The 26,859-nt window shown below is 44.7% G+C and overlaps 1 protein-coding gene across 2 annotated transcripts in view; it reads left to right on the plus strand.

Moving 5' to 3' along the window:
- The first annotated feature begins 1,900 nt into the window (after positions 1 to 1,900).
- Positions 1,901 to 26,859, plus strand: part of PSMD14 (proteasome 26S subunit, non-ATPase 14) — a 67,886-nt gene continuing 42,927 nt past the window's right edge. The window contains exons 1-4 of one of the 2 annotated variants that reach the window (XM_065413434.1): positions 1,901 to 2,001; positions 18,467 to 18,497; positions 18,556 to 18,578; positions 21,407 to 21,458. In XM_065413434.1, the coding sequence (XP_065269506.1) occupies positions 21,411 to 21,458 (48 nt within the window). In that variant the 5' untranslated portion in view covers positions 1,901 to 2,001; positions 18,467 to 18,497; positions 18,556 to 18,578; positions 21,407 to 21,410. Of the gene's footprint in view, positions 2,002 to 18,466; positions 18,579 to 21,406; positions 21,459 to 26,859 lie in introns of both variants that reach the window. The other variant, XM_065413433.1, reaches the window with a different exon arrangement.

The raw sequence follows: 26,859 nt of genomic DNA on the forward strand, positions 1-26,859 counted from the left end.
GACTATTCATTATTTTATATAATGTATCATGTCCTCTCTTATTTGTCTCCTTTTAGAGGTAAACAATCTTCATCTCTTCATTATCTCTTCATATGAGAGTTTTCCCAAGCATTTTATCATTTCCATGCTCTTCTCTGAACCCTTGCCAGTTCTGCAATATTCTTTCTGCGATGAAGTGACCAGTACTGTACACAGTATTTCAGATGAACCTGCACCATTGATTTATATAAAAGCATTAAAATATTCTTTGTATTATTTACCATCCCCTTATGCTTCCTAACATCTTGTTAGGTTTTTTTACCTGCAGCTGTATATTAAGCAGATGTTTTCATTGAATTGTATACAGTAATGCCCACACCCCTTTCTTGTGCTGATACAGTAAATTTATTTAGAACACCACAAAGTGTTTGAGTAGTTTAAATTTTTCCCTCCACCATGCATCACTTTTCATAGATTGACATGGAATTTAACTTTTAATGTGGTGCCCATTCACCTAGCTTGTGAAGTTCCTCGTGGTTCTGATTAATCTGAATAACTTGGTGCCATCTACACATTTTTATCAGGTGGATTAGGTACTTGTGAAATGTGCCTCTCGCTGAGTTTTGGAACTGATTGCTTCCTTTCGCTGTCAAGTATCAGAGGGGTAGCCGTGTTAGTCTGAATCTGTAAAAAGCAACAGAGGGTCCTGTGGCACCTTTAAGACTAACAGAAGTATTGGGAGCATAAGCTTTTCTTGCATCTGAAGAAGTGAGGTTCTTACCCACGAAAGCTTATGCTCCCAATACTTCTGTTAGTCTTAAAGGTGCCACAGGACCCTCTGTTGCTTTTCGCTGTCAGGCGTTTCTAGGTGCCCAACAGGACTATGGTTGGGCAGGGCCTTGGCTGTGGAGGGCCAGCTGCACCCTTCTAACATCTGGGGGAAAGGCACAAAGGGAACAATCAGTGGCCCCCACCCAGAGGTGAAAGTAAGCCGCTACAGTCCGGTACAGCGAACCGGTAGGAAAGTGGCTGCCGGTACACAGCCAACCGTACCAGCAGGGCTTCGGGGGTGGGGGTGGGGAGGGGGAATGGACAAAAGCAGCAGCAGCCCTGGGGCTTGATCTAAGGGTACGTCTATACTTACCTCCGGGTTCGGCGGTAAGCAATCGATCTTCTGGGATCGATTTATCGCGTCTTGTCTAGACACGATAAATCGATCCTGGAAGTGCTCGCCGTCGACACCGGTACTCCTGCTCCGCGAGAGGAGTAAGCGGAGTCGACGGGGGAGCCTGCCTGCCGCGTGTGGACCCGCGGTAAGTACCGTGTAGTTCGAACTAAGATACTTCGAAGTTGTGTATCTTAGTTCGAACTGGGGGGTTAGTGTGAACCAGCCCTAAAAGAGGCCAGAGCCCCGGGCATCACTGAAGGGCTGGCTAGGAAAGTCTGGCCCCAGCCCCACCCCTTCTGCCCGAGGCCCCACCCCTTCCAGGTGCCCAGAGGGGGGGCCCTGTCCAAGACCCTGTCCCAGCCGCCCTGCATATGGGTAAGTCCTTTAAGTTACTTTCACCCCCGCCCCCAGAACAGAACAGCAGGGAGCCTGCAAAGCATCATTACATGGAGCCAGACACCGCCTGCCCCCATCGAGCGGGAACCAGTGCTGCTGGACGAACTTCTTCGCTCCAGTTTACGGCAGAGGCAGGAGAAGGCCCCTACAGGGGCAGGGGCGCGAGCGGCTGCTTGCACTGCGAGCCGGCAGCCTAGCGCCGCCCGCGCCTCGGCTTCTTCCAGGGGAGCTTGGGGGAGGGAAGCTCAGCGCGACTCGGAGGCATGGTGGGGGCGGGGCTACGTTGCCATGGGTCTGACCCCACCAAGCTATTGGTATGGGAACGGAAACCGGGAGGTGCCCTCTGAACCCGGAAGTGTTTTCGGGAGGCCTGGGCGGACTGGGTTTGAATGAAATCCGGCTGATTCATCGCGGCCCGCAGCGGACGTGGAGCGGCGGCTGAAGGGTCTCAGCCCCAGGTAAGGGTAGAGGCCGCTCGGGGGCGTAGGCTGTAGGCCCTCCCGTGGCTTGGGCTGGCTCCTGGGCCTTCCCGCGGCCGCGGCCCCGAGCTGTAGGGGCAGGCCCCGCGCGGCACTGGGCGAGGTAGTGATGAGCGGGGCCGGGTGCAGGGGTAGAACCGGGCTGCCGGGACGCTGGTAAGAGGCCCCAGTTTGCTGGGAGGGGGCTGCGGGATAAGTGTTAGGGATGCGGCCCGCTGGGGAAGTGTCGCGGCTTTTGGTGGCTTTCCCCTTTATGTGGAGAGCGGTAACCCCTTCCCTGGCCTGTTACTTTCGAGGTGCCTAAGTCTGTCCCAAGGGCCTAGGTGACAGCATGTTGTGCCGCCTCTTGGGAGTCGCTAATGGGCAATGTTCTGTGCTGATCTTTATTATTTCTAACCCCCCCAAACGTGCCTTGGGTAGCTTGCAGAAACAAGTGAGTCCGTTGCTACCGCGTGAAAGAGCTTGCAATCTACATTCAGCCGGACTTAATGACTTTGTTGTGAACAGGAGAGGAGGGACAAGAGCTGCAGTAGTTCATGTGGTTAATCAGTAAAGCATCTACACAGATTGATGGTTATTGTAAATTTGTTTTTAATGCCATGGTGCCTTATTAGACCTGGTGCAAGGAATGAGAACTGCTGCAAGATGCTCAAATGCTCCTATAACACTATTGCTGTCATGTTCTGTTCTTGGAGTCCACAGACTGTATGGTTTTCAATGCTAATAGGGACACTGCTACCACAGTAAATAATCACAGGCAGCCCTGTTTGCAAGTTAATGTCAACTGGCAGCAGTGACCTTTTCTGGTTTTGTAGCAATGTTATCTATGTAAGAGTCACTCTACTGACAAATGAAATGCAGCTCTTCTGGGGTGAAGCATGCAGTTGCCCAATGGTGCACAGCAGCACTCTTGTATTATATTTAACAAATGTTCCTGGTGAGCATATCCCTATGGTTTCGTCTTTCTTGTCTTTAAAGAAATAAACCTCTGAAAGTGCCCTTATCCTTGATATTGAACCTTCCAAATACAAGTGGAGCATAAACTGGTCATGTGTTGTCTTTCAGAGTCTGGAGCTATCCCCAGTGACTTTACACTTACTCACTGCTTTGTCAAGCAGCAGCAGTGAGTGAAAACTGACTTGTCTTGGCAGCTTTCAGTGCAGCTATTTATGTAATACTTGAGAAGCAAGACAGGGAAAGAAGCAGAACACAGTGTAGGGAATGGGCTAAGGAAGAGAAGGGAAAAACAGGAAAAAGACACTTCAGGTAACAGGCAGGTGGGGGATAGAGAGGAAGGAAAGAAAGTGGAGTGAAGCTAGGAAAGGAGGTATAATGAGCAAAAATAATAGTATAGAATAGTATTCAGCTAATTTTATTCAATAGATTTCACCAGCTTTTGTAGGTTAAATATTTTCAGTAGTATTTGGCTACTGGTAAAATGTCTAGTATATTTGACAAACATGTATCTTTGTTTTTTTGTTCAATCAGTTTATATCAAATATATTTATAGTAAATAGAAACATCAATGGTGAGGCATGCATTTTCAGATTGTGATTTAAATTATTTCTGTTTGAAAAGCTATGTGTTTATATTTGGTATACTATTGGGAAATCTGCCCCAGTTTTGTCAGCATTTTGAAAATGATCTCTTCCCTCTCTAGGGGTGTGAGGTGCTGCATGTCTGAGCTGTGAATCACATTTCTAGCTCTAAAGCTTTTGATTGGGCAGAAGAGTCTACTGACAACAGCATTCTTTGTGGTCCCTGTAATATGGGAGGATGGGAAGATAATCTCTTGATAGATTTCTAAAGCGGACCAGAAATTGGTTTGCAAACATATTTAACGGCTAGAACTCTTCCTGAATGGTTTGGAATGGATGGGACCTCAAATGGGTTAATCTTTGCACATAAATAACTTTATTAGGTGTTCATGAAAAACTTGTGATCCTTTATCTACTGATGTGGTAGATCCTTGCTGCTCCAACATGCTGACACCTACTATGACTATGTTATCACTTTAAAAGAATCGCATGGAAATTAGACACAGATTTGTAAAAGTTTTGACACAATCAGTTAGGAGGCACTATTCAGTAGAATATCAAAACACTAACAATGTCTGATAACTCTAGATTTCAGAGTAGCAGCCGTCTTAGTCTGTATCCGCAAAAAGAAAAGGAGTACTTGTGGCACCTTAGAGACTAACAAATTTATTTGAGCATAAGCTTTCGTGGGCTACAGCCCACTTCTTCAGATGCATAAAATGGAACATATAGTAAGGAGATATATGTACATACAGAACATGAAAAGGTGGAAGTAGCCATATCAACTCTAAGAGGCTAATTAACTAAGGTGAGCAATTATCAGCAGGAGGGAAAAAAAACTTTTGTAGTGATAATCTAGATGGCCCATTTCAGACAGTTGACAAGAGGTGTGAGGATACTTAACATGAGGAAATAGATTCAATCTGTGTAATGACTCAGCCATTCCCAGTCTCTATTCAAGCCTAAGTTAATGGTATCTAGTTTGCATATTAATTCAAGTTCAGCAGTTTCTCGTTGGAGTCTGTTTTTGAAGCTTTTCTGTTGCAAAATTGCCACCTTTAAGTCTGTTACTGAGTGACCAGAGAGGTTGAAGTGTTCTCCTACTGGTTTTTGAATGTTCTGATTCCTGATGTCAGATTTGTGTCCATTTATTCTTTTGTGTAGAGACTGTCTGGTTTGGCCAATATACATGGCAGAGGGGCATTGCTGGCACATGATTGCATATATCACATTGGTAGATGTGCAGGTGAACGAGCCCCTGTTGGCGTGGCTGATGTGATTAGGTCCTATGATGGTGTCGCTTGAATAGATATGTGGACAGAGTTGGCATCGGGCTTTGTTGCAAGGATAGATTCCTGGGTTAGTGTTTTTGGTGTGTGGTTGCTGGTGAGTATTTGCTTTAGGTTGGGGGGGGGGCTGTCTGTAAGCGAGGACTGGTCTGTCTCCCAAGATCTGTGAGAGTGAGGGATCGTCTTTCAGGATAGGTTGTAAATCTTTGATCATGCGCTGGAGAAGTTTTAGTTGGGGGCTGAAGGTGACGGCTAGTGGCGATCTGTTATTTTCTTTGTTGGGCCTGTCCTGTAGTAGGTGACTTCTGGGTACTCTTCTGACTCTGTCAATCTGTTTTTTCACTTCAGCAGGTGGGTATTGTAGTTTTAAGAATGCTTGATAGAGATCTTGTAGATGTTTGTCTCTGTCTGAGGGATTGGAGCAAATGCGGTTGTATCTTAGAGCTTGGCTGTAGACAATGGATCGTGTGGTGTGTTCTGGATGGAAGCTGGAGACATGTAGGTAAGTATAGTGGTCAGTATGTTTCCGGTATAGGGTGGTGTTTATGTGACCATCGCTTATTAGCACAGTAGTGTCCAGGAAATGGACCGCTTGTGTGGATTGGTCTAAGCTGAGGTTGATGGTGGGATGTAAATTGTTGAAATCATGGTGGAATTCCTCAAGGGCTTCTTTTCCATGTGTCCAGATGATGAAGATGTCATCAATGTAGCACAAGTAGAGTAGGGGCGTTAGGGGACGAGAGCTGAGGAAGCGTTGTTCTAATTCAGCCATAAAAATCTTGGCATAGTGTGGGGCCATGTGGGTACCCATAGCAGTGCCGCTGACTTGAAGGTATATATTGTCCCCAAATGTGAAATAGTTGTGGGTGAGGACAAAGTCACAAAGGTTTGCCGTGACATTGAGGATACTGTTCCTGATAGCTTGTAATCCATCTTCGTGTGGAATGTTGGTGTAGAGGGCTTCTACATCCATAGTGGCCAGGATGGTGTTTTCTGGAAGATCACCGATGGATTGTCGTTTCCTCAGGAAGTCAGTGGTGTCTCGAAGATAGCTGGGAGTGCTGGTAGCATAGGGCCTGAGGAGAGAGTCCACATAGCCAGACAATTGTGATGTTAGGGTGCCAATGCCTGAGATGATGGGATGTCCAGGATTTCCAGGTTTATGGATCTTGGGTAGCAAATAGAATATCCCTGGTCAGGGTTCTAGGCATGTGTCTGTACAGATCTTTTCCTGTGCTTTTTCAGGGAGTTGTTCCTGAGGCTGTTGATGGTGTTGTGTTCAGCACGGCTGAGGTTTTGGGGCAAGTGATGCTGCTTTAACACAATTTCAACCCGAGCACGTCGACAGAAGCAATCTATGTTTTTAATCTTTCATAGAAACTACATAATGAAATATAAACTACTAGCACAGAACTATTTCTTCTAGGGCTGTCAAACGATTTAAAAAAATGGCAATTGTGAGATAAAAAAACTCAATTAATTTCAGTTTGAATCACACTGTTAATAGAATACCAATTTAAATGTATTATAAATATTTTTGAATGTTTTTTCTTCATTATTAAATTTATTTCAGTTATAACACAGAATACAAAGTGTGCAGTGCTTACTTTATATCAGGCCTGCACAACTCGTAAAGCGGCGAGGGCCATATTACTCCAAAGAAAATAGCTGAGGGCCGAAACCCCCCGGCCGTGCTGAAACACGCCCCACCCCCCCCAGCGCCACCCAGCCCCGCCGAACCCCGTCCCCCCCCAGTGCCGCCCAGCCCCCGTGTAAGCAAGGAGGACTCACCCCGGCGGCACCTCCTGCTGGTCTTCTCGGGAATTAGCTCATCCAGCCGTTGGAGCGACCTCTGCAGGCCGGTGTCCCACTGCCGCTGGCTCTGTGTCCCTCCTGGACCCCGGTGCCCTTTGATCTGGGGTGCTGCCCCCTGGCAATACCCCCACACTCTGGCTCTTGGTCCTCTAATCCCCACCTCACTTCAGTATAAGGCTACTGCCAGTCACCAACTAGCCCCTGTGCCCTGGGGTAGACTGCAGTATATCAGCCACTCATCACAGGCAAGGTTGGGTTTGGACCTGCTGCCTCCCTCTATAGCTGGGCTGCCCCTCTGCAGCCCTGGTACTGGTCTTAGGCCCTTAGCTAGGTCCGCAGCTTGGGGGTTTTCCAGGCTGGAGTTCCCCAGCTCCTCTAGCCTTCCCCAGCCCTGCTCCACTCCCAGTACCCTGCTCAACTCTTTAGCAGCCAGACCCTTCTCTCTCTACAAGCAGAGAGAGACTGCCTCTGGGCCTCTGGCTCACAGCCTTTTTATACAAGCCAGCTGGGGCCTGATTGTGGCATGGCCCAGCTGCAGCGGCTTCCCCAATCAGCTCAGCTTTTCCCCTGCCACAGCCCTCCCCCAAGGCTGTTTTAAGCCCTTCAGGGCAGGAGCGGGGTAACCACCCTGTTACACCCCCCGAAACACATCCCCCACCCCAGCACTGCCCGCACAGCGGAAACAAACCCTCGTTCCCCAGCGCCGCCCCGCCGAAACAGCTGTGGGCCGAAAAGGAAGGGATTTTTTTTTGGGGGGGGGGGGGGGAGAAGGTGTGATACTTTATTAAGAATTTTTCAATTAAAGCAAACAATTTTTTACATTTTAATTTTTTTATGAATCATGGAAAAATGAAAAACACCTGTTCCGTTGAAAGAAAACATTTGTACTTTTCATAATTATCTTGCAAATTTAATGAGAGATATTAATCTCTTTTCGGCAACAAGCTTGTCGTATTCGGGGGTCATATTTGAAGTGGATATTTTCATAATGTCTTCCAAATGGTCGTCAGTCAGAGAAGAAGTTGCTTGTTTTTATTCATGTTCATGATGGAAAATGTTTGTTCACATATGTAAGTGCTTCCAAAAATGCTGAACGTTTTCAGTGCAACTTCAATAAGATTCTTGTATTTTTCATCGTCCAGACTTTTGTAGCAGTCCCACAGGCTGCTTTCTCTGTGCTTATTTCGGTAAACTGCCGAACATTGAAGTTCAGTAACCTCCAACTGCAAATCTTGTGGCACTTCCTCTGGATCCACAGAAAAGGGATCTTCAGTCAGCTTCAACTGGATGTCATAATCTTTAGACAAAATAAGTCTTCTGTCAAATTCTTCAATCAAAAGATTGATGTGCTTTGCGTATTTTTCTCCTAACTCAGCGTGTTTGTGTTGAGGGATACGCTGTGCACAAGTGGGAAAGTGACACATTTCACCTTTTGACAGCTGACTTCTGAAAAGTTTCAATTTCATTTTGAAAGCTTTCACTGCTGCACACATTTGAAATATAAGTTGATTTTTTCCCTGAAGTTGAATGTTGAGATCATTCAGGTGTGCTGTAATATCACAAAAGAAAAAGAGATCTTGATTCCAGGACTCATTTTCAAGCTCCGGGAATTTTATTGGCCCATTTTCTAGGAATTTTGCTATTTCCTCTTTCAAAGCAACGAAACGCTGGAGCACTCTTCCTCGACTCAACCACCTCACTTCCGTATGGTAGATTAAGTCACTGCACTTGGCGTCTTCCCCTTCAAGAAAGGCTCGAAATGTCCTATGTTTTAGTCCTCTAGAACGGATGAGGTTTACAATGGAAACTACTACTGACATTACATGCTCAAATTTTAAGACTTTGCTACACAAAACCTGCTGATGTATAATGCAGTGATGTTTGGTTATTTGTCTCCCGATAAATTCTTCAAGAAGAGTAACTGCTCCAACATTTTTTCCACACATAGCTGGAGCACATCAGTACAAATGGCCACCAAGTTTGTGAAATCTACTCCCAACTTATCATTCATGCACTTTATCACTTCACTGGAGATTTCTTTTCCAGTTGTGCGACCCATCATGGAGCACATGCCAACAAGTTCTTCAGTAATTTCAAAGTTTTTATCAATACCTCTAATAAAAATAAGTAGTTGGGTGGTGTCTTTTAAATCGGTGCTTTCATCCATAGCTAGGGAGTAAAAGCAGAATTCACTGACTCTCTGCTTTAACTGATCACTTGGATTAGTAGAAATGTCAGCTATTCTTCTCTGTACAGTCATGCGTGATAGACTGACATTCTCAAATATTCCCCTCTTTTCTGGACATAACTCAGATACAGCAATCAACATACACTTTTTTAAAAACTCGCCTTCTGTGAAGCATTTCCCAGCAGCAGCAATTTCCTTAGAAATTTGAAAGCTTACTTTAGTAACTGTATCGTTCTCAGTGCTCACTTTCTTGAAAATTTGCTGTTTTCCACTAAGGTTTTTCACTAAACTGGCTGCTTTAATTATTTTTTCATTTGGGTTCAATTTGGCGAGATTGGGATGTTTAGTTTCAAAGTGCCGACGAAGGTTGTATTCTTTCGGAACGGCTAACGTTTCGCGACACACAAGGCACAGTATTTTGTCTTTGGAAACAGTACATAAGTATTTATTTGTCCATTCAGTGTTGAAAACTCTGCTCTGATTCTATTTTTCTCTTTTTCTTTTCACTCATGGTAGCCATTATGAAGCTCAAGATTTTGTTGAATAAATTCACACACAGAGAAGAGATCTCTCACGGCAAGTGGCACACTAGCAAGGCACTGACAGTGTGCGGAAGCCTGTAGAGGGGGAAAGAAACGGCACGCATAGGGTAACCAGATCACAGCAGTAGAATAGGACCCGCCCCTTCCCTGCTCAGCCCCACCATTACACCCCTCTTTAATCCCCAGGGGTCACTATATTACTGCACACAGCAGTACCAAAAATTAAAATACTGAAAATGGATGCCTCCTTCCAGCCACCGACTCGCCGCTCGCCTCCTCACCTCCCCCCAAGTATAAAGCCTCGCCGCCACTACCTGCCCACCCACCCTCTCGGTTCGTCATCCCCCCATGAAATAAGGGGAGAGGAAAATGGGCACAGTTTGAAGGGATTTTCTGGGGCTAGGAACTAAGCCAGGGAGAGGAAAGGGGGGCAGTGTGAAGGGATTGGATGTGACTGTCCAACACACAAACACAGGGGCCGCAGGGAGCCCGGGGGGGTGGGGAGCAATGTGATAGGGTCCAGGGAGGGGTAAGGTCCCTGGACCAGGGAAGGGGGCAGCAGTCGGGGCAGGGCAGGTGCAACACACACACACACACACACACACACACACGCAGGGCCGCCCGGAGGGGTGGGGGGGCAAGTGGGGAAATTTGCCCCAGGACCCCCCATGAGAATGTTGGAGGCTCCACCCCGCCTCTGCCTTCGCCATCCCCCGGTGCCTCAGTGCGCCGCGTAGGGTGACCAGATCACAGGGATGAAATATCGGGACGCGTGGGGGGAGGAGCAAAAAAAAAAATGGAGGCGGAGGGGAAAAAAAAAAAGGCAGTTTCGCAGGGTCCGGGGGCATTAGTTGCCTTCCCCGCGGAGCCTCTGGCCCCCCCGGCCCGCTGGAGCGCAGCCGAGCGGGAGAGGTGCGGGGCTCCCTGGCAGCGGCGGGGAAGTTTATTGGTTCGGGGGACCCTGACCGGCTCCTCGCCCCTGTACGCCGGCCGCCCCGCCTGGGACAAGTCTCGCCCCAGCAGCCCCTCTCCGCCGTGTGTCTCTGATGGGCGGCCCACACCCCCGGGCCGTGCCGCCCACCCGGGCCCTGCCCGCTCCGTGCTGCCCCCGGACCCACCGTGCTGCCCCGTGGGCTGCAGGGCTGGAGCAGCCGCCGCGCTGCACTGCAGCGCTCCCGGCCCCGGCTGGCCATGGCCCGTGTGCCCAGGCTGCTGCACAGGGGCATCTCCTCCCCAGGCCCGGCTCGGGATCCAATGGGGCAGTGAGGGGGCGGGGCTGGGGGCGGGGATTTGGGGAGGGATCCAATGGGGGAAGGAGGAGGCGGAGTGGGGCGGGGGGGGTGAGAGCCCCTCCGGGCTCCGCCTGTGCTCCGGAGCAGAGGGCAAAATTGTTTGTTTGTCCAGTGTCCTGACCGAACATCGTTCGGGACGCGGGACAAACAAGCAAATATCAGGACAGTCCCGATAAAATTGGGACGTCTGGTCATCCTAGCGCCGTGTCCAGGAGCAGCCCTGGACAGCACTGCAGCGGCGTTGCTCCAGCGAGACCTGAGCTCCTCCCGCTCAGAGCCGTGTGGTAAGGGGGCGGGGCTGCGAGCTGCAGCCGAGCAGCGGGAGCTCACGTCCCGCTGGAGCCAGGCCGCTGCAGCGCTGTCCAGGGCTGCTCCTGGACGCGGCGCGCTGAGGCTCGGGGAGGCGGGGGTTAGCAGCATGGTAAGGCTCTCTGAGCTGGGCATCCCCCCCCAGCCCTGACCCCCAGCTCCGAGCACAGCCCCTCTGAGCCAGACACCCCCCCGACCCCATCCCCCCGCAGCCCTGACCCCCAGCTCCGAGTCCAGCCCCTCTGAGCCGGACAGCTCCCTGACCGCCAGCCCCTCTGAGCCTGACACCCCCTGACCCCAGCCCCCCCCAGCCCTGACCCCTAGCTCCGAGCCCAGCCCCTCTGAGCTAAGCACCCCCGACACCATCCCCCAGCAGCCCTGACCCCCAGCTCCGAGCCCAGCCCCTCTGAGCCAGACACCCCCCTGACCCCATCCCCCCCCCCCCCAGCCCTGACCTCAGCTCCGAGCCCAGCCCCTCTGAGCTGGACATCCCCCTGACCCCAGCCCCCGTGAGCTGCGGCTCGAGCCCAGGCCGGGTGCCTCCCCCCTCGCTCGGACTTACCAGCTCTGACTCGTGCCCAGCGCTTCCCGCCTCAGCAGCCCCGGAAGTGACGCTGGGCGCCAGGCAGGAGGAGCGGGAGACGCGTGTGCGGGGGGGGGGGGGGGGGGCGACCTCACAGCCTCGCGTGCGCACTGCGCTCCGACCACCCGGACGGTCAGAAGCGCGGCTGCCGGGTTCGCCCCCTGCCGGGGGGGGAAGGCAACCTCAGCCCCGCGCGCCGCGCTCTGACCTCCCTGACAGTCAGAAGCGCGGCTGCCGGGTTCGCCCCCCGCCCAGGGGTGGGGGAGGTCGGGCCCCCCTGCCCCGGCAGGGGGCGAACCCGGCAGCCGCGCTTCTGACTGTCAGGGCGGTCAGAGCGCGGCGCGCGGGGCTGTGAGGTCGGGCCCCCCGGGCAGGGGGTGAACCCGGAAACCGCCCCCCACCGCTTGCCCGCGGGCCGCACAGTGGGCCCACGCGGCCCGCATGCGGCCCGCAGGCCGTGTGTTGTGCAGGCCTGCTTTATATTATTATTTTTGAAGCGGTGGGGGTGGGGCTGACTGCCCAAGCTGGAGCTCTGCCGCCACGGGGTGGGGGAGGATGAAACTTAAGGTGGACGTCATAGAGATCTGTTAAAGTCATGGAATCCGTGACCTCCTTGACAAAATCGTATTCTTACTTATAAGTTGCAAATAAACAAGAGTTTAAGTTTCAGCATGGTAATATAGTTAGACGCTTACTGCCACACATGGAATCTGTGTTCTGCTCTGAGTTTCTTCCTTTATTTCCATGCTGGGTGTGCTAAGCAATGGGAAACTACCTAGTGACTCCAGCTGTCTCCTGTTCTCCTGGAGGAATGGTGGATCTCTCCAGTGTGTGACTTCTTAGGCAGTAATAATGTGGAATACTTGTTACCTTGTCCAGAAAATTTTTTTCTCGACTGTATTACAAAGTTTTAGCACCAGTCTTTTGGAAAGATTTTAAAAAATCCTTATTAATGGAAATCAGGTATTAAATAGAAACAGGTTGAAGAATATTAAGAATAAAGTTAGTTGTCTGGAACCCCTTTCATTGCGTTTAATGCAAAATATGAAGTGAGTGTTCCTTTTTGCCACAGTCTTTTCATACTTTTGCATTGTCTAGTTCAGTGGTCCCCAAACTGCAGGTCGCATCCCTTTAGGGGGGCATGGAAAAAAGTCTGGGTGGGGTGGGGTGCAGCAGAGCCTGGGCCCACCAGGGGGCAGGGAAGGAGTGCCACTCAGCTCTGCTTTGCTCAGCCCCTGGCCGTAGCTGCGGCCCTGGTTTCACTCCTGGTTGCAGCTCAGCTGCCAGCCTCCGTTCTCAGCTGCTGGGTCCCAGCCACAGCCTGGCTTCATCTCCTGTCCCGGCCTGGGGGGGGTGTGAGACGCATTCTATTACTGGTAAAGGGTGTGTGTGGGAGGGGGGCATGAGAGGAAAAGTTTGGGGACCACTTGTCCAGTCCCTATATCTACTCCTAATTGCTATTATGTTTTTTTAATATGTACCTTTTTCCTAAATGTTCTAGGAATCCCAAAGCATTCTGCAAACTGACTTTTCAAACCTGCTAATTACTGACTTGACTTAAAGTTGAAATTTTGTAGCTAAGGTTCTTCTCTTTTCTGTATATAAAAATAACTCTAATTCTAACTTTGACACTCTATCTCAAAAAGTTATCAGTCTTCATAATGAACCCAACTGCTCATCCCAGGATCCAATGATGAGTCCGTTTTTTAAAAAGAAATTACTTCAGCATATAGTGCCCATTATTTCTACTAAGAAACCAGGACTATTGCATGAAATCTCATTCTGAGCTGCAAGTATATAGTAAGGCACTGAAATCATAATTTTTTCAAGTTAATTAAAAGATCTGAAATTCACTAAGTCTTAGGCACAAACATAGTACTCCCATCTTCTTAGAGAGATGATTACTGTATATACTTGTTCAGAAGCCAAATTTTTTTAGTAAAAAAGGGAAGCACCAGATAAGGGGGTCGGCTTATGAACGGGTATAGAGAGGGAGAGGTGGGACATAGCCCCTCCCCCCCCCAATAGAGGGAGCAAGGGGAGGCAGCAGAGCCAGAAGGGAAGAGGTGGGGCCAGAGTGTCTCTGCTTCTGGCCATGCTGCTCTCCCCCCAGCCTCCAAAGCAGCTGCAGCTCCGGGGCTGACAAGCTGCAGCCGTGCCGCTCAGCCCCGCCCCGCCCCCCAGAGCAGGCTGTGGTTGCGCCGCCCGGCCCAGCCTGCTGGAACATGCTGTGGCCGCGACGCCTGGTCTGGGCCGCCGGAGCAGACTGCGGCCACGCTGCCCAGCCTGCTAGAGCAGCTCCAGCCAGGCCAGAGACATCCTCCCCTGGCCCTCCCCAGATAAGGTGGGAAGGGATGGAGAGAATGTGGGGGTCCCTGGCTAGGGGTGGGGTCATGTGGAGGATGGTCACAGAGGTTACTCCACTGACCCCCAGCTTCTCCCTCCCAAAAAATTTCCCCACCAGTTGCTGTCCCGGCCCGTCAGGGTAAGCAGCTGGCGCGCCAGGACACTTAGGTTTACCTCCGTGCCTGCGGATGTCGAGGTAAACAAACCATCTCAGCACGCCAGTGGCTTATCCTGATGGCCCGGGAGCCAAAGTTTGCTGACTCCTGAATTATAGGGTCGGCTTATGAACGGGTTATAAAATTTTTTCCATTTTTATTTATCCATCTTGGGGGTGTTGGCTTATAAACGAACCAGCTTATGATCGAGTATATACGGTGTATTGCTCATATCTGTTCTTCCCAGGCCATGTGGAAAAAAGTTCTTAGTAATACCACTCAGTGCTTCATCTTCAAAGCACTTTATAAATATTAACTGATCTGTAATCAAAAATTGGGTTGGTTATGCTGATTGAAATCCAGAGCTCTTGGTGGCTGGTATCTTGTACCAGTTACATTTATCCGTTGATGTACTTCTAGATGACTGTACTGAAGATTCTCTACGGATTTTCCAGTTTCAATTCAATAATCATCAATTTTCATGAATTCCTGCAGTGCAGATTTTTAAAGATGTACGTTTTGTGTCCCATTCCTCCGCTCTCAGGTTCGGCAGTGAAAAAACTGCAATAATGGAGGTTTCATAAACAATATTTGAACTGCAGTAGTTCAGTCAAGCACACACTCAATTATTGCAGTTACTAAAAATCAAAGAAATCGCTTGCTAAGTCAGCAGTCATGACCACACTAACCTACTCCTAGATGTTACCAGGTAAATGGACTGCCCAAACGCAAATGCATTCTAATTTCTAACCTGGAATCATTCAGTGTGCTCATCACAATCACTCTCAAATGAAAAACAAATGATTGAGATTTTTACTAATCTGTGTAGTGTGCAACTTTTCTTTGACCTCATACTTTCGTATGGGGAAAAATTAAGTTTTTTTTTTTTTTTTTTTTTTTTTAATTTAGTATGGTGCTGGCCATAGGTAGGAACAGCACTTGGGAGGAGGATTAGGCCATATACTATCTACTCAGCCTCCCCAGCATCATGGACTGACTGGGGAACTCTGAAGAGCAGAGCTGGAAGACAGTGCCAGAACAGAAGTACGTCATATTCTGACAGACCTGCCCAGAGTGTATAAAAATCTATTTATTTAAAAAAGCGGATATTTTTATTTAAATTGGATTTTGTTTTAAGTTGAATATATTCTTTTAAAAAATCTGTTTAAAATTAAATTTGAAACTGACAACCTATGTTAAAGCCTAAATTTATTATAATCTATTAAAATAATTTAGATTAATAATAAAAACATGCTGCATAAATGACCCCTCAACAAATTTTAATGAGTTATAGAGTGCTGCTTTAATTAGATACAGAATCATGGGGGAAACAATCTTTAAATCAGGCTTGGAAAAGTCAGTGTCATGTACTGCATAAAAGTATATTATTTTTACTCTTTTCAGTAAAACAAATGCTGGTATTTACCTTTTTCCAAATGTAAGTTTCTGTGTGTGCAGAAACGCTTTTGGTTTAATTACTTTTGGTGTCAGTTGAGCTAGCACATGCAGAGAGAATATTTTTCTTCACTTGGCCTAGTAGTTAATTCAAAATTCAGAAATGGATTGGTACTTGAATAAGCAGGAAAGTTTGTTTTCCTTTTCTAGTTTATGAATAAAAACCACATGGGAGAGAATGAAATCTACCATTTTGAAAAACTTGAAGGACATGGGGCCAGACTTTCAAAGGAATTTAGGCACCTGAAGACTAAGGTTGCCACCTGTCCAGTTTTCACCCGGACAAGCCTGGGTTTTAGCTTGTGTGTCCGGGTACCATTTAACAAGCCTGGATGTCTTTAAAATTTTTTTTTTAAAATCTGTGGCAACCCTAAGCGGAAGAAAGGAGGCAGTGCAGCAGCCACTGCTGCCTCTGGGGCCATGATGTGCAGGCAGGGTCACATTTAGGGGCAGGCGACCCACGCAACCGCCTGGGGTGCCATGCTTAGGAGTGCTGGAATCGGGATGCTGGGGCACGGAAAATAGAATATTTGAAGTAAAATGTTTGATACATTTATTTATCTATCAGGTATTCCCAAAGAAGCCTTCAGAAGCTCAATATAGGAAGCAAAAAGCTCAGTTGCAATCTAGTTTGCAGCAATGGGCAAACTTGATGGGAAAATATCTGAAACAGAAAAACATAGACCGGGCTTTAGGCAATAGCAATTGTCTCTGTCAAAAGTGCAGAAGAAATTGAGGAAAGAAGCGTAACTGGTGGAAGTCCTATTACTAAGGAATTAGCAGATTTGCTTGAAGATAAGGAAAAAATAGAGGAAAGTGATGGAGAATTGTCCAGTTTTCCTGGTGGCATAAAGGAGAGTGATGATAAAGAAGAATGTGGCTCACATGAAAAGAAGAGTAATGACAAAGAAAAACCTTGTTAACGTGAAAAGGAGAGAAACAATAAAGAAAGAACTTTCTCGGACGATGACGGAAACAGCAGTGAGAAAAATTGCACTCCGCAGATTGATAAATCAGATGCTGCTTTATGGCCAACGATCCTAAACTCTGCTGATATTGATCATACAATTTTGAATGGGCAGGACAAAACTAAGGATATGCCGTTTCCAGTAAATGAGCAGAAGTGACATTTCTCAAAGTCACACTGCGAAAGAGTGCTTGAGAATGATGAAAAACTGAATTGGCGTTGGCTAATTTACTTGAAATCAACTGACAAAAACTGTTTTTTAAGTACATCAGAAGCAGGAAGCCTGCTAAACAACCAGTGTGGCCCCTGGACGATCGAGATACAAAAGGAGCACTTAAAGATGATAAAGTCATTGCGGAGAAACTAAATGAATTCTTTGCTTCAGTCTTTGTGGCTGAGGATGTTAGGGAGATTCCCAAACCTGAGCCGTCCTTTGTAGGTGACAAATCTGAGGAATTGTCACAGATTGAAGTGTTGCTAGAGGAGGTTTTGTAATTAATTGATAAACTTAACAGTAACAAGTCACTGGGACCAGATGGCATTCACCCAAGAGTTCTGAAAGAACTCAAATTTGAAATTGCAGAACTAATAACTATGGTTTGTAACCTGTCCTTTAAATCAGCTTCTGTACCCAATGACTGGAAGATAGCTAATGTAACGCCAATATTTAAAAAGGGCTCTGGAGGTGATCCCGGCAATTACAGACCAGTAAGTCTAACGTCAGTACCGGGCAAATTAGTTGAAACAATAGTAAAGAATAAAATTGTCAGACACACAGAAGAACATAAATTGTTGGGCAAAAGTCAAAATGGTTTTTGTAATGGGAAATCATGTCTTACTAATCTATTAGAGTTCTTTGAAGGGGTCAACAAACATGTGGACAAGGGGGATCCAGTGGACACAGTGTACTTAGATTTCCAGAAAGCCTTTGACAAGGTCTCTCACCAAAGGCTCTTACATAAATTAAGTTGTTCTGGGATAAGAGGGAAGATCCTTTCATGGATTGAGAACTGGTTAAAAGACAGGGAACAAAGGGTAGGAATAAATGGTAAATTTTCAGAATGGAGAGGGGTAACTAGTGGTGTTCCCCAAGGATCAGTTCTAGGACCAATCCTATTCAACTTACTCATAAATGATCTGGAGAAAGGGGTAAACAGTGAGGTGGCAAAGTTTGCAGACGATACTAAACTGCTCAAGATAGTTAAGACCAAAGCAGACTGTGAAGAACTTCAAAAAGATCTCACAAAACTAAGTGATTGGGCAACAAAATGGCAAATGAAATTTAATGTGGATAAATGTAAAGTAATGCACGTTGGAAAAAATAACCCCAACTATACGTACAATGTGATAGGGACTAATGTAGCTATACTAAGTAGAAAGTATCTAAGCAGACAATGCCCTAAAAAAATTCAGATGAATCTTGAACAACTTTGTTAGACACGGAGACTAAATTTAATCAGTGAAAGGTTTCAGTTCAGTTATAAATTTGAGAAGCTTGTTGCAGCATTAACTGCTGATGCCTCTGTAATATTTCCAAGTTTAAGTCAAACAATTAGGGACAAATATTTTCCTGTTTAAGATGATTATATAACACCTATTTATGGAGTTACATCCAAGGTTAAACCTGTTTAGCTTTCTGGGGCGAAGAGAGGTTATTAAAATGCAAACTTGAATTTTACCTTTCCATGTTACAGCGAGACTCTGGGAAATTTCTAGCCATATGATAATTGTGTAGGCTTTATGTAGTACATGGAGTTCTCTAGCTTAGAGCTTCCAGATGGCATATTACAAATCTGAAATAGAGGTTATGTAGTTAAAACTCAGAAAAGTTCAAAACACAATGCTGGGGTAACTCATTTTTGTATTTGCGCCTCTCCAATGGCATGGTCCCTTGAAAACCCTAGTAATGAAACTATTCCTTTCTCTATACTCTTGTTTCTAAATTACAGCTGTGTTCTTTTTTAGGAAGAAGACATCATAAACTTCATAGACATCCAAAAAGTGGGAGCTGCAGTTGGGATAAGGATTACTATCTGACTCTGTTGACAAGAACAGGAAAACTCTAGTTGAGTGCCAGGTGAGAAACTAAAATTTGTTCCACTTCATATACTCATTTCAAACTTTGTTACCTGATAAGATAATGGGTTCTGATCAATAACTTCAAAACAAAACAGGTTCACTTTATTTAACTGTGTAAAAGCATTATCCAGGGGGATTACAGCTGTATTAACTCATGGAGTGGGCCTTTTCTCCACTTAATTGAAAGTTACTATCCAGTCCAGATTAGCAGTAAATAAAAATTGTTATCCTTGAAATCTGCCTGGCCTACCTGAAATAAATTATGTGGTCATTCTAAGTCCCAGTGGACAAGTAGTGTTTTTTCTCACAAAAAAACAGCACAGTTGGTGTTAATTGGCACACACTGCAGTTTCATCAGAACTACCAAACAATGAATGATCATGTATGGGGAATTATCCTTTCCACACCCACTTTGGGATTGCTTCCCCAGGTCAGGGTTGAGACATTAGTGGTACAGTACAGAGGAGCTTATACCTGTGCTGAATTTCTTTTTGCAGATAGAGAATTTTGGTCTCCATGGCTGTCAGACATTTTTCATGAGCACTAAACTCACACCTGAAAATGAAGGCATTAATCTGTGGCTTTTTTATTTCCTCAGTCTTAATTTGATGTAGTCTCTATCCAAGATACCTTTAAAAGGATGTCTTCTGGTAATGTAGGTCCCAAATGTAGGATTGTATGTGTTGTCTTTAAAAAGAATATTTTAAAAACACCAAAAGGGAATCCAAACACAGCACCACTCTGCTGGTGCACTAGAACTAGAAAGTGGAACTGACTACATAAAAAAGTGATGCTGACCAGACTCTTTTTATCCAAGTTGTTTGAAGAACAAAAAGTAAATGGCATAAATGGTAAAAACTATTATGCTTGAGTTTATTTTAACCATCTTACAGGGTGCTAGTAACACAGGGAAAGACAGTTGAATCTGACTGTGTCCCTTAAGCTGGAAGAAAAATAATTCAAAATAAAACTCTGGGTTTTAGAGAATAAATCAAATTTATAGATCTCCACAGATAGCTAGTTAATAAAAATGTTAACATCTTTTGGAAGATGAATAGTGTTGTCTCTAACATCATTCCTACAACTTCAAGATCAAATTTGTTTTGGTTTCAATATACAGACTAAAATTATTTCTCAAGTCTTTAAGACCCTTCACCATTTTTTCCAGTTTTCAAATTTACCTTTGCTCATATCCCTTTTTGTTTGTACTTGTGGCTGCATAAAGAAAGTTCTGGAATGTGTTTTGTTTGTGATCGCTGATGGTGTTTTGTGATTGAATATTGCATGTGGTGGGAACAAACTCATTTGCTATGGAAATATGGTCACTTGCTGTTTTTATAATGTGGGGGTCTGATGGTAAACTTGAACAGGCTTTGTAGTATTGAGCCAAAGTTGTGCAAGATGGGGTTTACTCAATAGTCTTGTGTTATTAAGGAATCCGTTTTTGGCCTTGTACTGTATCTCTTTCACTTCCAAGGAAGTGTGATAAAGCAGTCAAGACTCATAATTTATGTCTTAAAACTCTAAAATGAAAACCATGTTTCATGTTAAAATTTAAGGCTTAGAACTTGTTGAAAAGTGAGCTTTTCTTAGTTATTGAATGCCTACCCACAACTGGGTCTTAGTGCTTGCAAATAAGCACTGTAAGGTAAGGCAAGCCACGAAAGATTCCTGACTGTTATAACTGGGACAGTACACTTATATTGAAATTGTGTATATATATTATATCTAAAAATATGTATGTTATTTCTGAACAAGAAAATGATTTGATCAGTGAAATGAATCGTAGCTCAAGTCTTTAACAGTGGCATGGTTTAATGGTCAGTTGAGGCCATATAAAACTACATCAAAGATTTATCTCATTGTCCTAGAGAACAGAAAAGAGGGGAAGTTCAGTTATTGAAGTAGTACTTTTCAAATACACCTCTACCTCGATAGAACGCTACCCGATATAACACTAATTCGGATATAATGCGGTAAAGCAGTGCTCCGGGGGTGTGTGTGTGTGTGTGTGTGTGTGTGTGTGCGCACTCCGGTGAATCAAAGTAAGTTCAATATAACGCGGTTTCATCTATAACGCGGTAGGATTTTTTGGCTCCCGAGGACAGCGTTCTATCGAGGTAGAGATGCTCTAATGGAAAGAGCTGTTAAGTTTTTTGTTGCTGGAATAGTCTCATTCTAAGGTATTCTATATGCAACATTTTAAATGCATGAAATGACTGTATTGCCCTTTGTATTCAAACTAAATGCATTTGATGTTTACTTTACAGTATTTCTTTAAGGATAATGAGTTCATTAAAAAAAGCTTTGGATGCTAATTCAGAGATCCATAATCTGTTCAGTGTCTTTCACATGCAGTTTTTACAATAACTGACAAGCTGTAAGTTAATTAGCACAGAACTTACTAATGAGGATGTAAAAAATCCTTACTTTTAAATTAAGTTTTATTGATACACGCTGGACAAAATTGAAGGAAACTCAGTTGTACCTGTAATATGTTTCAGGCATTTCCCCCATGCAGGTGCTCTTTCCAGGTAAGTTAAACATTATTGTATGATGATAAAGTTTTGAAAAGTAAGCATTTTTGTCATATCTTTAGATATTGGGATAACCCAAAACCAAAGCAATAAAATAAGGTCTGTTAATTAGCAAGGAAGACAGCTTCTTGAATTAATATGTGGTGTTAATTAACAGGAAGTCTGATGTTGTGTTGTAATTACCACCAATATTTTTGACATACTGAGTGACTGAAGGTGAATTATATAGATAGCAATTTAGTAAATACTTCAGAGCTTAGGAACGTTTTCCTTTGTTTCTGTTCTCTAGAAATATGGACAGACTTCTACGACTTGGAGGAGGCATGCCTGGGCTGGGACAGGTTAGTATACAACTTGTAAATATGTTATTCTTACATTAATCATAGTTTATTTTTATAATTACCAAAATACCCAACCTTTTAGCAGCAAACAGCTGACTTCAGTTTTGTAATAATGTAAATGTATAGAAAGCATTGCTGTATAGTCTATGCATGAATTTTGGTGTGAATTGCGTTGACACTGAGTATGAACTTTCAAAATTTACAGAATTTGCAACCATGCCATGTATAAAAATATAGGATTGTTTCAATATTTCATGTGATGTCTAAACAATGTAGTCCACTGACTGCAGATGTATCTGCAAAATTAAACATGGAATAAAACAGAAATTGCAAATTAAACTGTTCAGTAAAACTGACTTTGCAGTCTTTGGTTTAGTCAATAAGAATACCTTTAAATACCATTCATTTGATGCAGTGAATAAGTAGATTTCATAACACCTGAGATACCATGATGATGCGTTCTCATATGGATTTGTGGAGGCTATTTGAATTGTTTCTAAAAGAATTAATCACACATGTAAGTAGCCTTTGCATACACATATGTAGTTCTTAAACACAGTATTGTTGCTTTCTTTAGTAATCTTCCTGCTGTGGAGTAAGGGCCTCTCTGGTAGCTTTCAAGTTCCTATCACAAACTTTTCAACTAATGTGTGGCCTCCTCCATTTTCTCTCACCAGATGATACCACCTGTTGTGTTTTTCCAGCTGATTTGCCCAGAGGCCTTAATGTTGTTTGTGTAGGTGCATGTGCATCTCTCTCTTATGTCTGTCCCTTTTCTTCAGAGAGGTGAGGGCAGCTTTGTTCTGGGTGTTTAGCACCCTGGATGCAGTGGAACTAGTTAGAGTCTGCCATGGGAGGGTGGACAGGACACCTGAAGTCTAAGGAGAATGTATTTGGGACATGTTGGTGGAACCATTACTATGCAGATACCCACACTGTTTGGGAAGAAGACTGGCGTAAGTAAAGCTTTGTGAGCTACATCATGGTCTCTGTCTACTGGAAGAATTACTTCTCTCGTGACTGCAGTGGAGTTTCCCTAGGCCAAACCCAGGAATCTCAGTTTAGCATGGTGGCCTGGGTTTACTCCCCCTTAATGACTTTTGTAACCTATTCCAAACATTAACTTAGTCTGTAATTCCCAATCATAGTTGGCTCCTCAATGTTCACAGTAACATATATGCTTTGAAGTCCCTGATTCATTGCTATAATTCCTTTGATAGTTGCAAATCCTTCATATTCACAGCTTTTTGGCTTTCTGTAATGTGTTCCTAAGTGTCCACCTCTAAACAGGAAAGTATACATCAGTGGTCCCCCAAACTATGGGGTGAGCCCAGGGCTAGTCCCCACAGGGTGTGGAGGGAGCGCCACCCAGTCCCACTCTGCCCTCAGTCTTGGCTCCCGGCCCCGCTTGCGGCCTCAGGACCCCTGCCCCAACTTCAGCCCCCTTACCCTTATCCACACCTCCCCTCCCCCCAAGAGCCGCAGCCTTGCTCTTGGCCCCAGCTCTGAAGGGGGTGCACAAACAGGTGTAAAGGGGGCGCCATGTGAAAAGTTTGGGGACCACTGGTGTACAACATGTTGAAGCACTCAATGTGCTTTATCTAACATGTAGAATTACATCCGCTAGCTGGGTGGCCAGATCACCTTAATTTTTTTGTATGTTATTGTTTCATTTTCTTTTTTTCAGCTAAAATTCTTTTCACGCTCCTTTAGTGCATCTTCAAGCAGTTCTCAGTTATTTTTAGTTTCGCTTTCTTAAGCAATTCTGAGATTTCTCTTGTTACTCTGTGCTGCCAGTCTGCTTCATGACTCTTCATTTTTCTAACATATGCATAGTCTAATCACTCAAGCTTTCACTTCTTAGTCCTCTCTGAACTTGATGCACATCAAAGCTGTTTTTCAGATTTACAGTTAACTCTCTAGAATTTCCCAATTTTAATCTGAAGCCAAATATAAAATGTAGGAGACAATAAAATGATATTCAAAATAAGCCTTACAAACCGCTCCAGCACCTGGCTGCAGAATTTCTATCCATATTTAAACATGGAAGCGTCTCCTGAAGAAACTTGTGAGTGAGGGGATTTAAAAAAAAAAAAAAAAAAATCTGTGAATCTCAGGAGAACTACATTGCTGCTATTGCTGGTTGCAGCTTGATCTGAGTAATGTCACGGCTACTTTTGCAGCTCTCTAGTTGATTAAATCGGTAGGAGAGATGTGCAAAAGAAGGTCACTTATGCTTATAGTTTATGTATTGGCATATGCCTGAATTTGACTTGGAGATGGACAGTTATCAGTTTTTATCTTGGATATTTTTGCTGGTAGCAGAGAAACTCCAGACTGAATCAGACGGTTGTTAAACTGAGAACAAAGGCAGGTATTCCCTGGAAATACTTAATCCTGTTACAGAACTAGTGATATCACTGCCAGTAATGCCCCTAAACTGGACTAGTCTTGAAACTATTGTACATTCCTCCATCTAATCATTCTGTTACAAATGACTTCTGTTTTTGCTGGCTTTACTTTAAAAGTTAAACCTCATAGTAAAAAAGCCTATCCAGGTCAACTACTCAAGTTTGTTCCTCTGCTAATCTGAGTATGCGAAGAATTGTATAAGGAAGAGCAAACTTAATACATTTTCTGAGGGCAGTATTAAATAGCTGTGGGTAACTCCTTTCTTGAACTATTCTTTGAGATTGATTGCTTGGCAGTTGAAATGGGTGACTTGGTCTATGGCAATAGCCCACTTCCATTGATATGTAACAGTGGATTAACTCTTAGTCAACAAATGGTCACTCAGTTAATCTTTACCAGCCAAGCACTGCTCCATCTTTGGTGTCTCCATCACAAATTTCCCTCTTTCTGACACTACCTCATCTCCTTCAGTATTGCCCACTTCTCCCCTCCACCCTGCCCTGCCACCTATTCCTTCCATAACCTTCAATCCATCAACATCCACATATGCTGTTCTGCTCTCAGCCCTTTCCTCTAGTCTTTCTATTTCCTCTACTCCACTCTTTTTTGATACTTTCTCCCATCACAAGGTCGTTCCCTCGAACCCTCAATATCTGTTTTTACACTCTTGTTCTCCTGCTGCTGAGCAATTCTGGTCAAAGTCTCATGACCATGCTGAGTCAAAACTATAAATTCACTCTTTCCTCCTTTTAACTTTGTCATCTTCTTAGCCAAACAGCCCTACTTCCTATGCTCAACTCCAGTTGCTGCTTCTACCACCCTTTGACTTTCTCCTCAAGCTCTTCCCCTCTCTGTTTTCTCCTCCCTTTCCATGTAGGATCTTACTGGTTTCTTCAAAGAAAAATCATTACCTCCCTCCTCCCCAACATCACTGACAATGAGACTTGTTGCTTGTTGTCCAACTCCAGCCCTTCATGATCAAATAACCTCCATCTCCTCTCATCTTTTAATTTCTCTTGCTGCTCTGCTCATCCCATTTCTCACACTTCTTCACCTCACACATCATCAGATTACTTTCCTTATCATTATAAGAAGGTGTTGGTCTCCCCATCTTCAAAAAAAACAAATGGCACAAGTACAAAACTCTTAACCCTACCTTCCACTTCTACTGTCATTCAGTATCTCTTTGAACATGCTGTTTACAACTGCTGTTTAGAGTTCCTTTCCTCCAATTCCATTCTTGATGCTTTCTAGTCTGGCTTCTGCCTTCATATTCCACTGAAACTGCTTTCATTAAAGTCTCTAATGAACTCTTTTTCTGGCCCAATCTCACAATCTGTACTCCACTATCCTTGACCTTTTGGTGTTTTTTGATACCTACTTTTTGAAATTTTGTTCTCCATTGTCTTTCTGTCCCCTTATGGTTCTCCTCTGACCTCATTGGTAGCTCTGTGTGTCTAATCTGGAGGGCAGTTCTTCTCCCCTCTTTCCTTTTCTGTGGGTATCCCTCAAGGTTTTGTCTGTCCCCCTCCTCTTTTCCCTCCTACAAACTATCTCTACCTCCAGTACCTCACTTAGCTAGTAACATGTTGCAGTGTCAACCCCTGCCATCATGCTGCCTACATTCCCTAGTCAGCTTCTGCTTCAAACATCTCTGGGCTCTCTTCCACATTGCACCTTTTGCAGGGGAAGAACTCCCTGATGAAATGAATACTTTCTGTCAGATTTCTCCTTAAGAATCACCTCTGCTGATCATGGGTAGGCAGGTAACTAGCTGTGACTCTTCCTACTCCTTTCCTCTCTACCCTCATTTAAAACAAACTATGGTACATGTAATTAACAAAACTGCCTATTCTTCAATATAGTGCTTGTATGTCGTATCTCCAGACTCTGCTGTGTGTGCATGATTTTAGATTATAAATTGTTCATGGCAGTGATTGTCTCTTTTGTGTTTGTACAGCACCCAGCACATTGGGGTCTCAGTCCTGGTTGGGCCTTTGGGTACTACATAATACAAATTACTACAATTAAATAATCTTACCAGTATTGGGTCTTTGTGCAAACAGGAGATCTGGAATAAGTATTTCTCTGTATCATTTAATAATGAATTGAGACCAAAAATGAGACCAAGGAATTGATTTACAGGAATCATCTTATGTATTTAAATCTCACTTTTCCCATCATTTGCCTGTGAGGGCAAAAGAACCACCCTGAAGAATTTAGTTCAGGTCAATGACAGTTAGTTGTTTGAATACCAAGGAGATTATTTAGAATTTGAAGACATTCCTAACTTTAGATATGGTAAAAGAATCTATAAGTTGTGTAAAGCTAATATATGGCATGAATCCTTTTTGGAAGCATGATTTCAATGAAAAAAGTGGTATCGGACCCAACAAGAAGGAAAGCCACCTCCTGTGGAGTATACTCCTGTGTTCAGGAGGTGGAACGATTAATGAATAATAATAATAGGACAGACTTTTTATTAACATTTTGTTCTCCTACCTCTCTTGTCCTTGTTTTCCTTTCCCTATTCCTTTCCTTCCATCTATGCTTATTCCCCCCACCCCCCCTTTCTGTAGTGTTGGAGAGGTGTGCCTGCAGCACAGCTGATTAGTATCCCACTTCTCTGTTCTGCCTAGTTTGTGTGCAAAAGACAAATTAGGGAGTGCAGCTCAAGCTTTAGGTTTTATTGGGGCAGCAAGAGAATCAGTGTCACCGGGATTTGGAGGAACACCCCTTTTCATTTTGCACACAATTTTCTGAAATATTAGTTGAATCCATTACACCCATCTTTACTAGTCATTGTCCTCCATGCCACAGGATGTGTAGTGAAGTCAATTCTGCATATGCATGTTTTAGATAGTCCCATTGATTACTATCTTCACTATTCTTTCTGTTGTCCCAGAGAGTACACAAGATGAATTTAGTAAGAGCTTTTGTTGGTGTTGTCCTCCCTGTGAGGCTTTCAAAATGGTAACAAAGACAGCTG

This window comes from Emys orbicularis, chromosome 11 (genome assembly GCF_028017835.1).
Source record: "Emys orbicularis isolate rEmyOrb1 chromosome 11, rEmyOrb1.hap1, whole genome shotgun sequence".
NCBI lineage: Eukaryota > Metazoa > Chordata > Testudines > Emydidae > Emys > Emys orbicularis.